The sequence below is a fragment of the Berghia stephanieae genome, chromosome 1 (genome assembly GCF_034508935.2).
Source record: "Berghia stephanieae isolate SIO BIC M18660-M18661 chromosome 1, UCSD_Bste_1.3, whole genome shotgun sequence".
In the NCBI taxonomy this organism is placed as follows: Eukaryota; Metazoa; Mollusca; class Gastropoda; order Nudibranchia; family Aeolidiidae; genus Berghia; species Berghia stephanieae.
In genome coordinates this window covers 58,133,809-58,149,685 of record NC_088360.1, presented here as the reverse complement: position 1 = coordinate 58,149,685, position 15,877 = coordinate 58,133,809, and the positions used below count along the sequence as shown (strand labels likewise).

Sequence of the window (15,877 nt, the reverse complement as noted above, 5' to 3'; positions counted from 1 at the left end):
AGGTAATATGCCTAGATACACTTAATGTATACAATGTGGCAAAAGATCACATAATAACTTACTAAATGATATGCCTTACATACAATTTGAATTGTTATTACCAAAGAAGACAACAAAATAAAACTCCACCAATTTTCTTTATCTTTGTTAAATTCATCAAGCATTGTTTTTTGGGGGTTTTTTTATGGCAGGTTGACCAGTTTGAAGTAGAAGCGGTACATCTTGGTCAACTTAGTAAGATTTTAATGGGTCATGATGAAACAAGGCCTGGAGAGGGTTGGTTCTTGGAAAAGGTCATCATAAGGGAAGGCAAGAATACCAACATGCAGTTTGTCTTCCCATGTAGTCGGTATATTTATTTCTACTTTTATCATTTTCTGAGTACTGTTGTCTTTGAATCATCATGCTATTTTAACTAAGATGAAATATTAAAAGTTAAAACTGCAAATCGAAATAAAGTGAAACAAATTTACTTTCTAAAAATTAGAATTCGTTGAATGACACCAGATAATTGCTTATATGTCATAAAATTTCAGATGCATGAAAATGGATCATTCAACAATATCTGATACTATATTCCATGAAAACGGATCCATGGGTCAAAGTCTGCCGGCTGTGGCTGGCCAACCTGATTAGCGTTAAGTAAAAAAAAAATTTCTTGCATTGGGGTTTGATTTTTAAAATTGAAAGTATAACAAGCGAGAAAATAGTCGTAGCATTTTAATCGATTACAATACTTTACTTATTGTATTATAGGTATCTTTTTGCATTATATTCTATGACCTCAATCATTTCAACAGTGTCATTGGTACCGTTGCCTTTCATGTGTTAACATCAATTCAAAGTTCTCGATTTTCAGTGCCTTAAAAAAAAAAAAATTCACGTTTTCTTTTAAAGAATTTCAAATATTCTTAATTATTTACATCTGTGACCAATGAAGTCTATTGATATTGCCTCACTTTCCAAGATTGATGCTGTTGATAATGGAAGCCAAATTGGACAGATGAAATGTGCAAAAACAGTAAGGGTTTCAGAACATGGTGCAGGAAAGTGGATATAAATGGAAGTGCATTTTGTATAGTGTGTTAAAAAATAATTGTGTATGGCAGCAGTGGTAAAAAAGCTCTCATGAATCATGCTGCTCATGATGATCAATTTTCACGTTATTTGGCAACAGTGTCAAGTGGCAAGTTAGACTCAAGTTTAAGCAGCTCAACAGATCAGGCTTTGACATCTGTGCAAGACTGCACAAGTGAAGTGAAATCGAGAATAGGTCTTTTCCTTAGTGAGTGAGCATTGCCCTCCTTTCACTCTGGGACCCGAATTGTGTCAGCTATGTAAACAGCTCAGCGACGAAAAAGTTGGATTGAAAAAGACCACGTTGATGGCTACATTGGCAACATATGTCACGACACATTGAAGCTGATAATGTCAAGAAATCCATCAATGAAAATTTGAGCCAAAACATTTTTTCATTAATTTTGGATGACGGGACCATAAATGAATTCTGGAAATAAAGTGATAAAGTGCAGTATTATGATACTAACCTGGGGAAATACATCATTGATTTGATAGCCTGTAAAGAGATCAATGAGGCACCAGCAGAAAAAGTAATGGAAATGTTAGATGGTGTGTTGGAGGAAAGGGATGTGAGTTGGGATCAGATCATTAGTATTTTGATGGACATTTACTCTGGTGTGTGAGGGGGAAAAAGAGGGCATAGGAGCATGTTTGATTAGAAAAAACGAATTCCTCTTGGATATCAATGGAGATAACGGTACATAAAGTTAACATTGCTGCTCAGAAGCTATTTAATTCAATGGAGCAGTTTCACTGTGTGCAGTGGGATGTTCTCAGGCTGTACTATGTAGCATTCCTGCAAACCTCGGAGCAATCAACGGTGGATGAGTTTGCTGCTGGTGTTAGCGTCAAATATAGCCTTTTGCCAGAGGACACAGAAAAACTGACATCTTTAATTCACAAAGTTTCGAGACAGAAATTGACTGACGCTGGTAAACAAAGGAAAGAAAGGATTATTTTACTCATTGTTGATAACGAAATTAAGTCTCTTCTGTGTTTCTAACTCTATATTGGTGTTCTAGCAAAATTTGAGGGCTTTGTAAAATGTTTTCAAAGCAAAAAGCCAATGGCATATAAGGTCCATCATCAAATTTTTGTGCAAGTCAAGACTTTGTTTTCTTTCTTCATCAAACCTGAGAAATTTCCATCTTTTATTCCATCAAAATTGATACAAATAAAGTTTAAAGATCTGAGCAATCAACAAGGATCATCAATTATTTATTGGTAATCAAGCCTATCCCACTTTGATGAGGGTTATAAAAGACAAATTGAAGTTTCCTTGGTTGAGAAAGTTTTTCACAGCACTGAGAGAAGGATATGTACAGGCTGCTCCAATGTTCATGAAGCTGCCGATTAACTACTCTGTCCTATCCAAATTATCTTTCATCAGCCCTGGTCATCAAAGATCATCCTACACTGGACCTGCCATCATGGAACTGGCAAAGAAGTTACCAAACGTCATTCCGGAGTCAGGGCTAGGTAGTTCGGACTTTGAGTTAAGACAATATGTGTGTGATGATGAAATCACTTTGATAAATTATGAAGATGATGATAGTGCTTTTCAAATTGACTTTGACTACTGGAGATTGATTTTCAACTTAAGAGGTAAAATTGGGCCTCGGTACCCTATTCTCACCGAACTCATCAAATCCGTCCTCAGCATTTTTATTGGTCCCATTTAATGTTTTAAATGATATTATAAAAGAAGACAGGACGTGCCTAACCAACCACAATTATGAGTCCTTATTGATGGTCAAGAGCTTTCTGAATGCCATGGACTTAAACTCATTGACAATGGAAATCCCCAGATCAATGGTCAAATTTGTGAATTCGTCATTGACTAAATACAACGATTACTTGAGCAATAAAATGATGCTCATTACCAACTTCTGGAAGATCCTCAACATCATCAGTAACTAAAACACTATCTGCATTTGCATCATCAGCCACATCATCTAAATCTGCATCATAAGCTACATTGTCTACATTTGCATGATCAGCTACATCATCTGGATCTGCATTATCAGCTACATTGTCTACACCTGCATCATCAGCTACATTGTCTACATTTGCATCATCAGCCACATCATCTAAATCTGCATCATCAGCTACAATGTCTACACCTGCATCATCAGCTACATCACCTTCATCTGTGCCATCAGCAACATCGTCCACATCTGCATCATCAGCTACATTGTCTACATCTGCGTCATCAAAATCTGCATCATCTACACTGCCTACATCTGCATCATCAGCTACATTGTCTACATCTGCATCATCAGCTACATTGTCTACATCTGCATCATCATCTACATTGTCTACATCTGCATCATCATCTACAATGTCTACATCTGCATCATCTACACTGCCTACATCTGCATCATCATCTACAATGTCTACATCTGCATCATCTACACTGCCTACATCTGCATCATCAGCTACATTGTCTACATCTGCATCATCATCTACAATGTCTACATCTGCATCATCTACACTGCCTACATCTGCATCATCATCTACAATGTCTACATCTGCATCATCTACACTGCCTACATCTGCATCATCTACATTGTCTACATCTGCATCATCAGCTACATTGTCTACATCTGCATCATCTACACTGGCTACATCTGCATCATCAGCTACATTGTCTACATCTGCATCATCAGCTACATTGTCTACATCTGCATCATCTACACTGCCTACATCTGCATCATCAGCTACACTGTCTACATCTGCATCATCATCTACAATGTCTACATCTGCATCATCTACACTGCCTACATCTGCATCATCTACATTGTCTACATCTGCATCATCAGCTACATTGTCTACATCTGCATCATCTACACTGGCTACATCTACATCATCTACACTGCCTACATCTGCATCATCTACATTGTCTACATCTGCATCATCTACATTGTCTACATCTGCATCATCAGCTACATTGTCTACATCTGCATCATCTACATTGTCTACATCTGCATCATCAGCTACATTGTCTACATCTGCATCATCATCTACAATGTCTACATCTGCATCATCTACACTGCCTACATCTGCATCATCTACACTGCCTACATCTGCATCATTAGCTACATTGTCTACATCTGCATCATCAGCTACATTGTCTACATCTGCATCATCTACACTGCCTACATCTGCATCATCAGCTACACTGTCTACATCTGCATCATCAGCTACATTGTCTACATCTGCATCATCATCTACAATGTCTACATCTGATCATCTACACTTCCTACATCTGCATCATCTGCATTGTCTACATCTGCATCATCAGCTACATCATCAAAATCTGCATCATCATCTACATTGTCTACATCTGCATCATCAGCTACATCATCAAAATCTGCATCATCAGCTACATTGTCTACATCTGCATCATCAGCTACACTGTCTACATCTGCATCATCATCTACAATGTCTACATCTGATCATCTACACTTCCTACATCTGCATCATCTGCATTGTCTACATCTGCATCATCAGCTACATCATCAAAATCTGCATCATCATCTACATTGTCTACATCTGCATCATCAGCTACATCATCAAAATCTGCATCATCAGCTACATTGTCTACATCTGCATCATCAGCTACATTGTCTACATCTGCATCATCAGCTACATTGTCTACATCTGCATCATCATCTACAATGTCTACATCTGCATCATCAGCTACATTGTCTACATCTGCATCATCAGCTACATTGTCTACATCTGCATCATCAGCTACATTGTCTACATCTGCATCATCAGCTGCATCATCATCTACAATGTCTACATCATCAGCTACATTGTCTACATCTGCATCATTAGCTACATTGTCTACATCTGCATCATCAGCTACATTGTCTACATCTGCATCATCAGCTACATTGTCTACATCTGCATCATCAGCTACATTGTCTACATCTGCATCATCAAAATCTGCACCATCAGCTACATTGTCTTCATCTGCATCATCAGCTGCATCATCATCTACAATGTCTACATCATCAGCTACATTGTCTACATCTGCATCATCATCTACAATGTCTACATCATCATCTACAATGTCTACATCTGCATCATCAGCTACATTGTCTACATCTGCATCATCAGCAACATATTCTACATCTGAGTCATCATCTACATTGTCTACATCTGCATCATCAAAATCTGCACCATCAGCTACATTGTCTTCATCTGCATCATCAGCTACATCATCTAAATCTGCATCATCAGCTACAATGTCTACATCTGCATCATCAGCTACATTGTCTTCATCTGCATCATCAGCTACATCATCAAAATCTGCATCATCATCTACAATTTCTACATCTGCATCATCAGCTACATTGTCTACATCTGCATCATCAAAATCTGCATCATCATCTACAATGTCTACATCTGCATCATCAGCAACATATTCTACATCTGCATCATCAGCTACATTGTCTACATCTACATCATCAAAATCTGCATCATCATCTACAATTGTCTACACCTGCATCATTATCTGCGTCATCAGTTAATTTGTCTACATCTGCATCATCATCTACACGGTCTACATCTGCATCATCAGCTACATTGTCTTCATCTGCATCATCAGCTTCACCATCTACACCTGCAAAATCAGCTACATTGTCTATGTCTGCATCATCAAAATCTAGATCATTTTCTACTCTGTCCACATTTGCATCATTAGCTACATTGTCTACATCTACATCATCAACTACATCATCTACATCTGCATCATCAACTACATCATTTACATCTGCATCATCAGCTACATCATCTACATCTGCATCATTAGCTGCATCATCTACATCTGCATCATCAGCTCCATCATCTACATCTGCATCATCCGTTACATCATTCACACCTGCATTACCAGCTACAATTTCTACATCTGAATCATCCGTAACACCATCACCATCTGGCACGAAATCTACTTTAAAAAGAAAACAAGCATCATTAATAGTTTTTTTTTACAAAGAGGCAGAAAACCTCTTGATAGCCATTAGGTTCGTTTTGACAGTGATAGGACACAAGTAGTTATGTGAAAGTGACACTTCAATTGTTAATATCATGGACTGAATAAATAGTTGCTGGTACTTTTGGATGTTATGCTTTCTGCTGCTACGTCTCAACTCTAACTGGATACAAAGCCACTCTAATAAGGAAGGTAGTTTGTTTAAAGCATGTAAACTTTCTTGATAACTTTCCAAACAATATTTATAAAGACGGGTTTCTACCTGCAAGATTTTTGTTTTTCTGGCTCATTCTTGGCAGGCTTTAAAAATGGATTTTAATGGATCTATTATGGATCGTTTAGAGTCAGTCAAGAGTTACAACCTTATCAAGATTGCATTAGAACGTCTATAGCAAAACAGCTGATACAATGACTTTACAGTTTTTTATCAGTGATAAATTAAAAATTTATATTTCAATTTGTGTAATTAAAAAATTACACAAAATATTTTAGTTCGTCGCATTGTTAACATTTGCAGAAAATGCCTGTTTTGTTGACCAATTTAAGAAATGGATTGACAAAGAATTGGATTCATTGAGATATGAAAATGATTAAATGTTTGTCATGATCAAACACAATTGCATTTATTAAGATTGCTTCAATACCATGTCATGTATAAGACATTAAAAGGATATTTATGCTAGTTAACGTTTGAAAGATGAGGTATATTGTTATTATTATTATTAGAGTCATTCCGACCGCTAAGAGCCTTGTCATGCCTTACGAGAACAAGGGAAATAATCTGACCAAAACAAGCACCATAAATAATACCGTTTCCAAAGAGCAATGTCGCAAAATCTTAAGATGTGGTGATAGGTTTGGGTTGTCAACTGATATTTCCTCGCAAGAAATATTATCTATGTTCTAGTAGTGTTAAATATGTGATATATTTTTCCCCTACCGACCACATTCTTTTCCATCGTCCCCCTACCGCCTAAAGCCCGATCCCATACCAACCACCCGATCTTACCACTAACAGAACATTATTATGATGCACTACAATTTGATATACAGATCAAATGAATAATAAGAAAGGCTGTACTGTAAATATCATCGTAAGTATACAATAAATAATACTCTCATTTATTCATTTTTTTAAAAATCAGCTTAAAATTCTCGCTAGAGGCTCTTTACAATGTCTACCTGCCAAGGGAACATTACTATAGTAACAATGATGAGGACAAGACATGACATGCAGATTAAAAAAAAACAACAACTTTAAATTGAAACAAATATCATCAAGCCCTTCCTCGTCAAGAGTTTCAATGGTATCACGCTGGCTGCCCGAGCATTGTTTTTTGTTTTTTTTTATGTAACCAGCGCTTGCACTGGCCACAACTAATTCGGTCATTGTATTCTCTCTTGCTGAAGCAATCTGATGATTATGATGAATCATCGTCTAGAATAACCTCTGTACGAGTCTCTGACTAGTTTCGCCGAGGATGATTTCTGCCTTCTCTTTTCTTTTTTTTTGCCCTTCCCTCTCCCTTTCTGATTCAGTCCTAATCTATCTGCTTTATTTTTTCACTCTTCTGACGTTTCCTTTCCTGCTCAGTCTTCTTTGTAGCCTCTTTTTCTGTCTTCCTAATAGCAGCCACTGTTAAACGACAAACTATTTAGCAACTATTTACACATCTAGGTCTAGGAAATTAAAAAAAAAAACAACATAAAACGTTTTAAGGTGTTTGGTAGGGGACGGGACATGCGAAAATGCCCTTCCCTCACTGACCAACCTGTTTTCAGAGCACAGTAGAAATTCAACGCCGATTTGACTATAGTAATGCCTAAATATAGATCCCAGGAGGCCGTTTTAAGCCACTCAATATATTTCTACCGTTAGAAGAGTTACATTTAGCTTATTTGTCAGTCAGGACGGACGACGTGCAACCCCGTAAGACAAGAAACATTTTCACTTTCCTGAACAAAAGTTGTCAATTTGAGTGAGTTTTCGCTAATTTGCTATTTTGACAGTTTGTTGTGGCGGTAGCAGTCTTCGTAAATGATGTAATCGGGTTATTACAACTAAAGTCATTCAATTAAACACGTAACTAAACAAAACTCTCTATTTGGTCGGTCGGGGAAATGGTCGGTAAGGGGAGGGACGACTCTATTATTATTTTTATTATTATTATTATTATTATTATTATTATTATTATTATTAATTATTATTATTATTATTATTATTATTATTATTATTATTATTATATTATTATTATTATTATTATTATTATTATTATTATTATTATTATTATTGATATAATTCCTATTTTCAGGATAAATAAGATTACTGCAATTGCTATTTTTTCTCTTCATTTTCATTCTACAGGTGGTTTGACTCTGGGATGGAAGATCGTAAATTGGAACGCATCTTACCTGTTCAGGGTATGTGACCTGATTTGCTGTTTTTTCAATAATGGTGGAGGAATAACTGTATCTATCTCACTTACATTTTATTGACTCATTTCTGAATGTACTTTTTTCATTGTCTGTTAAATATTTTAGGCCTATCATTCAATCCAAAATAACATTTTATCCACAACACCAATGATAAAAATCACATCTTTTATAATTTGGTGATCAAACTTGGAGTAAATCAGGACATCCAATGTCTCTTTCATAGATGAAAGCATTGCTTGAGCAAAAATATGTGAATGCCGCTAAAAACAAAAAGAAGACACAAACAACAATGCTGTAATAAATTTCCTAATGCAAATACTCACCTCTCAATATTGATTGAACAATATTTCTTTTTAATGTTTCAGACTAATTTAAACATGTTATCTTGTTGCGTTTAAAGTGCAGCAATTATCAGATAATTTAAAGTTTTATCTTGTAAGCTTAACAACAACAACAACAAAAACAGAGAAAAAAAGAAGAGATGAGAGAGCAATGCATTTTGTCTCTGGAATGGACTTTTTTTTTTTTGGTTTGCTTTGTTTTATTGCACAATTTTCTGCATTGTACACTATGTCACTTTTTTTCAAGTAATTTATGATGTTCTAATTTTTTGCTCAGTGAATGATGGATTAAATTCCTCTCTAGGAGGGATCAACTTCTAAAGACATTATTGTTATAAATTCGATGCTTTGACTAAATTTGATTTCAGTCAAGTCATCTTTAATAATAATTGAAACTTGTTGTTACATGTTTTTGCACTGCGTTTTTCTATGCACTTTTACACTTTGCCCTCTTATTGTTAAGCTCGTTTCATTTGCTCATAATATAATCTCATTGTAATCTTAACTAATTGTGTAATATATAGAATTTCACTGCTTGTTGAAATTATGCAAATGCTCAAGAGATAAGATTTTTTAAAATGTTGATTTAATAGTAAGGCTCACAGTTGAAAATGCATAGTGACCAATATTGATGTTTGTTGAATGTATATCTTGCCATCTCGTATACTTCTCTATGCAAGTCACCAGAGGACACAAATTCAAACTCTCCAAAGAAAGGTGTTCTCTAAACATTAGGCAGAACTTTTTCTCAGTTAGGGTAGTCGACAAATGGAACTGCCTGCCTGCAACAGTTGTCGACGCCCCTTCATTGCAGGCATTCAAGTGCCGTCTTGATGCTCATTTTGAAACAGAAAAATACTGTTTGTAAAGTTAAATTCAGACACCTCCTTCCACCATGTGGCATGCCCAGTTTTGAGAGACTTGAATTATATACGTTCACGAATGCACAAGAGCAGATAAAAGGCTGTAAAAGCCTACATAAATCTGGACTTATATCATATCATATCATATCATATCATGCAGTGAAGCTTTAAAATATCATTGAAATAGACAGAATTATGCATTGTTTTCTAGAATTAAGCTCAACTTAAATGTTACTATTAAAGACATCAGATCTGAAAATATTTACACTTATTTTACTACAATTGAATAATAATTTATTTATTTTTATTTAAATAAATAATTGGATTAAAATTATTTTTTTCTTTTTAGAGATTGGAAGTGACATTTATTCCCAGATATTTACGATCTTTGATAATGCTGTTAGAATGTGTATGAAATCACTCATGCAATCTGAATGAATGTTGCATTCTTTATTTTATCTTATTTTAAAAAGTCTAAATATGTTTTTAATGGACCGCTTGTTACTTCATGACAATCAAATTTTTGAAAATGTTATAAATGTTTGCTCCCATTTACACTAATGCAAATTGTCAATTGGAATTGACATGGTTGAAAAGTTTTTTGTTTTTTTTGCACTCATTGGATAGAATCAAATTTTCCAATATTTTAGTTGCATTTTGCTTGAAATTATTTAAATATGTTGAAGAACCATTTCAAGTCAGGAAGCAGTTTATGCCATAACTTTTTTTCTTACAACAAACTTGTTATTCCAAATATTTATATGCCTTTAGGAAGTAACAGATGCATTTGTAAATCAGGTGTTGAGCCATAATCTTTCATTGTTATTTTAAAGTGGGTTGAATTCAAATGGTTTTATTCTCTTCATAAACTTAATCTCTTTTATTTATGAATACAACTTATACAGTGCAACTAGTCTATACACAATGTCTCTTTCCCTTGTCTGTTATAAAATTTTCTTTTAAGCCGTATTTTCTGGACCATAAGATGCATCAGACTAGAAGCTGCACCACACATTTTTTTAAAATCAATTTTATCCGACTATAAGCCACGTTGGGGTATAAGCTGCACCTTCTTCAATTCAATCCAATATATCAAAGTCACCAGTGAACCTATTGAAGTCTTCATCCTCTGTGTCTGAATTCAAGAGGTTGAGAATCACTTCATCTCCTATCTGTGTGGGTGTGCTTTCATTTTCGCTTTCTTCACTGCTGTCTGTGTAAAGCACTAGTATTAGGGATGTGTGATTTCCTTTGTTGTTTATTCATTACAATATCAAAAACAATAGCTATGAAGTCTAGACACTTGACTGACACAGACAAAGAAACTACTACTATTAGCCGCACCAGACTATAAGCGGCAGGGCGAGATCAAGGGGGAAAAGTCACAGAGTATTGTCCAGAAAATATGAATAGTTTTAACAGCCCTACTCTGTTTGACTGAGCCATTTGGTTTTCACGTAGGAGAAGAAGTAGAGCTTAATCATTTTAAAACTAATACCATTTTTAATAACTACAAAGTTTAACCCTCTCTAATATTATTAATTACAATCATTATTTTTTTTTCTTTTGTTTTAAAACACAAAATGCATTGCACTTCCTATGACATACAGCTCTTGTCAAATTGCTACGCATTTTTTTTTTTTAATTTTATACCTGCATTTTGCTGTGATTCCACCAAAAACTATTTATTTGCATGAATTTACAAATGTTTATTTATTAAAGAATAAATACAATTTTACAAGAAATATCAAAGGTTCTCTGTATTTCCTTTCTTCAATACTTATCTTTTCTTTATCCTCCTTGCATGCCTAGAATTCCCACTCCTGTCCATCTCTTTGTGTGTGTAAAATAGTGACAAAGAAATTATGCTGCTTGATATGAAAAATAATAGGCAAGCAAACTTGATCTTCATCTGGGACATAATTATTGAATATAGAAAGTATGAAGAAATAATTTAGTGCACCCATGAAAAAGTTGCCAATGACGTGTTGGGTATTTCATATTACAATCTGTGAACAACAGTATCAATGCCACCACCACCAACCCCCATCACTCCTGGATATTGGTGATGTTTTCATTACTTGACACTGCCATTTGTGATACACCTTTTTAAAAGAAATTGTTAGCATTTTAACACATCTATTATTTTTTTGTCGGGAACATTAGTATTTTCTTTCTCAAAATAAAATTGACTTTCATGTAAATAAACATGTGGTGCAAAGAAGATGAACAAAAAAGATGGAGAGTAAAGATAAATGGAATACAATTAACTAAAAAGGAACAAGAAAAAATGAAGAGTTATATCTTTATTTATTTTAATATTTAAGATGGGAATCATTTTCTCATTTACAGAACCTGCCCCATCAAAGATCACGCCAGGTAAGATATCAAATCAGTAAAGAACTTTATAACATATTGTTGAAACCCTATTCCTTTTATATTTCATTTATACTTTTGTATTGTGGAAAGTATGAGAGTTTGCAATTCATTTATTGATCTTTTTTTTTTTAAATCGGACTATTAACATATATTTATTTTTATACTTTAGGTTTTCAAATTTCACGCCCAAAAAACATTTAAGTCAGAAAGTCTGGACAAATCAGAAAACAATAGAAAACAAATATATAAACTCTTACTTAGACAATTGTTATTTTATTCAATTTATAGCTGCAATTTGTTTTTCATTAATTGCAATAATGCTTATCTTAATGCGATTAACACAATTTTGATAAATTTGAAGCAATACATTTTGTAGGTCACATGCATTCAGTCTGTCATTTTTTTACTGAGTACACTTCCTTCTGTTACTTTTACTGAGTACACTTGCTTCTGTTACTTTTACTGAGTACACTTGCTTCTGTTACTTTTACTGAGTACACTTGCTTCTGTTACTTTTGCTGAGTACACTTGCTTCTGTTACTTTTACTGAGTACACTTGCTTCTGTTACTTTTACTGAGTACACTTGCTCCTTTGGGGATCCTGATAACTCGATGGTAAAGCACTTGCCTTACAAGCAAAGAGATGGTATCGATCCATGTACTATTGAGATGGTTCTTTTTTTTATCTCCCCCCCCCCCCCCCCCAAAAAAAAAAAAAAAAAGAAATTAAAGGCCTAGAATCAGGTGAACGTGCAGACCATACTACAAAACCATAGTCTGTGAAAGAATTATAATGATATTAATTTCACCGTAAATAAAAATATCAAATCATCTTAAATTTAAATGTTTAGATTTATAGACACACTATGGGACATGCTATAAAACCTAAGTATCCTAAGTGGAATATATAAGGAGCGTTTTTAATTTCATCCAATTATTAAATTTCTCCAGTGCGAGAACTATCAAATTTGCCTGTATTACCTCCAATTGGGACACCGCAATCTGTGATGTCTGAAAATAAAGAGCCAGAAGAGGTAGAAGAAGAAGAGAAAAACAATGAAGAAGAGGAAACTGTGGAGGAATCATTACCCAATGAAACAGATGTTGAAGTATTAGAAGATGAAATCATACAAGACATAAAAGAAATCAGTGAAAATGAAGAGGCTGAAGCAGATGAAAGTGACGATGAAGAGGAAGCTAATGTGACTGCTTTGGAAGAAGATGAGGAAGTAATGGATGAAGTTATTGAAGAAACGGATGCACAAGATACTGAAATAGAGGAATCTGTTGTTGAAGAAGATGTGGAAACTGCTGCAGAGGTGGTTGACTTTGAAGAAGAGAATGATGGTGAGATCATTGTGTTGTAACTTAACAGCACACTCGTTTCACTTGGAAACAAATGTTCTAACCAATAGTAATCTATTTGTTTTAAGTGTGATCTAACAATATTGCATTTTTTTGGGTTAATATTTTCTGTGCTACATTTCAGTGCCACTGTTTCATCCAATTTTATCATTTAAAACAAAATGAAAAAACTAAAAACAAGAAAACAAATCAAGTTACACTTGTAGCTAACTGTTACAAATCAATGTAATTTATATTTATAAATTCTAAAAATATCACATCCCTCTTTTCTATACACCAATGCTCTTTACATTGTAAAATGTACTGTTAAGATATCTTTCCCTCTCAATATATGCATTATATAGTTGTTGTATTACCACTTTTTTACTACAGCCACTGGCACAACTACCACTGCCACTACTATTACTACTTCTACCAAAACTATTACTACTGCTACTACTACTACTACTATTGCTTCTACTACTACTACTACTACTACTACTACTACTACTACTACTACTACTACTACTACTACTACTACTATTACTACAACTATTACTACTGCTACTACATTGAGGTACAGTTTCCTCGCACGCACAGTTTCCTCAAATCCATTCAAATGTCCCCAATTTTTTCATTATTATCCTTTGTTATCATTACATTAGCTCCTCGAATTAATTTCTACCTCAAGCATGGTTTCCTTGAACTAATTTCACCAGCCAACATTTAAAAAAAAAATTAATCAAAGGATTAAAGTTTTTTTTTAATGCGCCCTGTGATTTCAACCAGTGTTGATTTACTGTAACATTGACAGTTTCCTATGTGTGTACTGTGCGTGTCTATCAATACTGCAGGTGTGTGAAACAGTATTATTCACATACAGACACACATAGCTACTCAGACATTCCACCGCTTTTTCGAATATTGAACACTTCTCTTATTATTCACTTAGCCAATCGTTCTAATTTCAATGCCACACGCCATGATTTGCTAATGGTTGGGTACGAAATGAATGTTGTGATACTGCACCCCCCCCCTCCCAAACACACACACACACACACACCAACCCCTTGTAACATGGCATGCATAAAGTTATCTCCTTCAACATATTAATAAGGTAACTAAATGATGAAGTTCCCTTTATTAATCCTGAAGCAGAAATTTGTCTTAGGGTCTAGTCCAAGGGAAGACTGGAATAACCCAGGTGTCAGCCGCAGAGCTAGGCAGAAATTTGAGCTAGGAAGAAGTACTAGGTATCTTATGGGTACGAAGCAAAGACCATACTGCTGAGCCACACTACCCCCACCCCCCCCCCCCTTCCGCCACCCCCCAATCAAGTCATTATGGCAAGGCACAGTTTCCTCAAACTTTTTTGCATGTCCCATGGTGTTTGAGGAAACCATGCTGGATTGTACTACTACTACTACTACTACTACTACTACTACTACTACTACTACTACTACTACTACTACTACTACTACTACTACTACAACAACAACTACTACTACTAGTACTAAAAAAAAAAAAGACCTTTATATAGCGCAATATCCACTAAATGTGCTCAAAGCACTTTACAAGGGGTTCCTGGTCAACAGCAACATTTAACATGTAGGACGGGACATGACGCCTGTTAGGCGATATTACAATTTTTCGGACAAAGACAACGCTGTTAACGGCCAGGTACTCATTTTACACCTGAGTACGGTGAGAGAATGTGAGTAAAGAACCTTTTCCAAGGACTCAACCCAGGACCTTCTGATCCTAAAGCGATTGTCATACCACTAGACCACATAGCCGCACTACTACTATTACTACTAATACTACTACTACTACTACTACTACTACTACTACTACTACTACTATTACTATAACTACTACTGTGGTGATCGCCTAAAAGCCTAGTGACTGGAAACAAGAAAAAAAGTGTTTCGGCGGAATGGGCATTATTCGCAATTGGTATAAAGAGCAATATTAATAAATATTTGCATCGTGTATTCAGTTTAAAAGGTACATCTTGCTCACTGTGGTTCCTAACCCTTTTTTTTATTCCCTAAACAGGCCATATAAACCAAATTTCCATTATAAACAGTACAAACCATCTGTTAGGTGGCATTTTTGTGCTAGCACTCCTACAATATCTGTCACTGCATTTAGCCAGGTTTTCTTTCATACTCATGTAATTTGAGTTAATGCATATGAAATGCCTTACTAGTTTTTGTTAGTTTCGTAACTTTTGTTACTTTACCTATTACTGACATGCTCAGCATTGCTTGACTTTGTTACAAGATAATACTTCATACCACTTGCCATCAACTTTTTATATTTGTGACCCCACGCCTTGAAGCTGTATTAAGTCGGGATTTGGAAAATGAAGAAAACCGGTTTTAAAGTGAAAATGGTCAAAATGACCAAATTTCAGTTTTTGGTTGTTT

The 15,877-nt window shown here is 35.0% G+C and overlaps 2 protein-coding genes across 4 annotated transcripts in view; both read left to right on the top strand.

Annotated features, from left to right (window-relative positions):
* Window positions 1-191: 191 nt before the first annotated feature.
* The window catches only part of LOC144978306 (lipoxygenase homology domain-containing protein 1-like), a gene marked incomplete at its 5' end in the record, with an annotated part of 84,041 nt that continues 68,355 nt past the window's right edge, over window positions 192-15,877 (top strand). For 2 of the 3 annotated variants that reach the window (XM_078924180.1, XM_078924188.1), the window contains 3 exon segments: window positions 192-349; window positions 8,448-8,503; window positions 12,075-12,101. In XM_078924180.1, coding sequence (XP_078780306.1) covers window positions 192-349; window positions 8,448-8,503; window positions 12,075-12,101 — 241 coding nt within the window. 3 annotated transcript variants of the gene reach the window in all.
* LOC144963477 (uncharacterized) lies at window positions 1,766-7,312 on the top strand. The gene is made up of 6 exons (XM_078897557.1): window positions 1,766-2,012; window positions 2,314-2,685; window positions 3,081-3,677; window positions 4,555-5,616; window positions 5,699-6,140; window positions 7,228-7,312. Exons 1-6 carry the CDS (start codon window positions 1,766-1,768, stop codon window positions 7,310-7,312), a joined length of 2,805 nt encoding a protein of 934 aa, XP_078753683.1.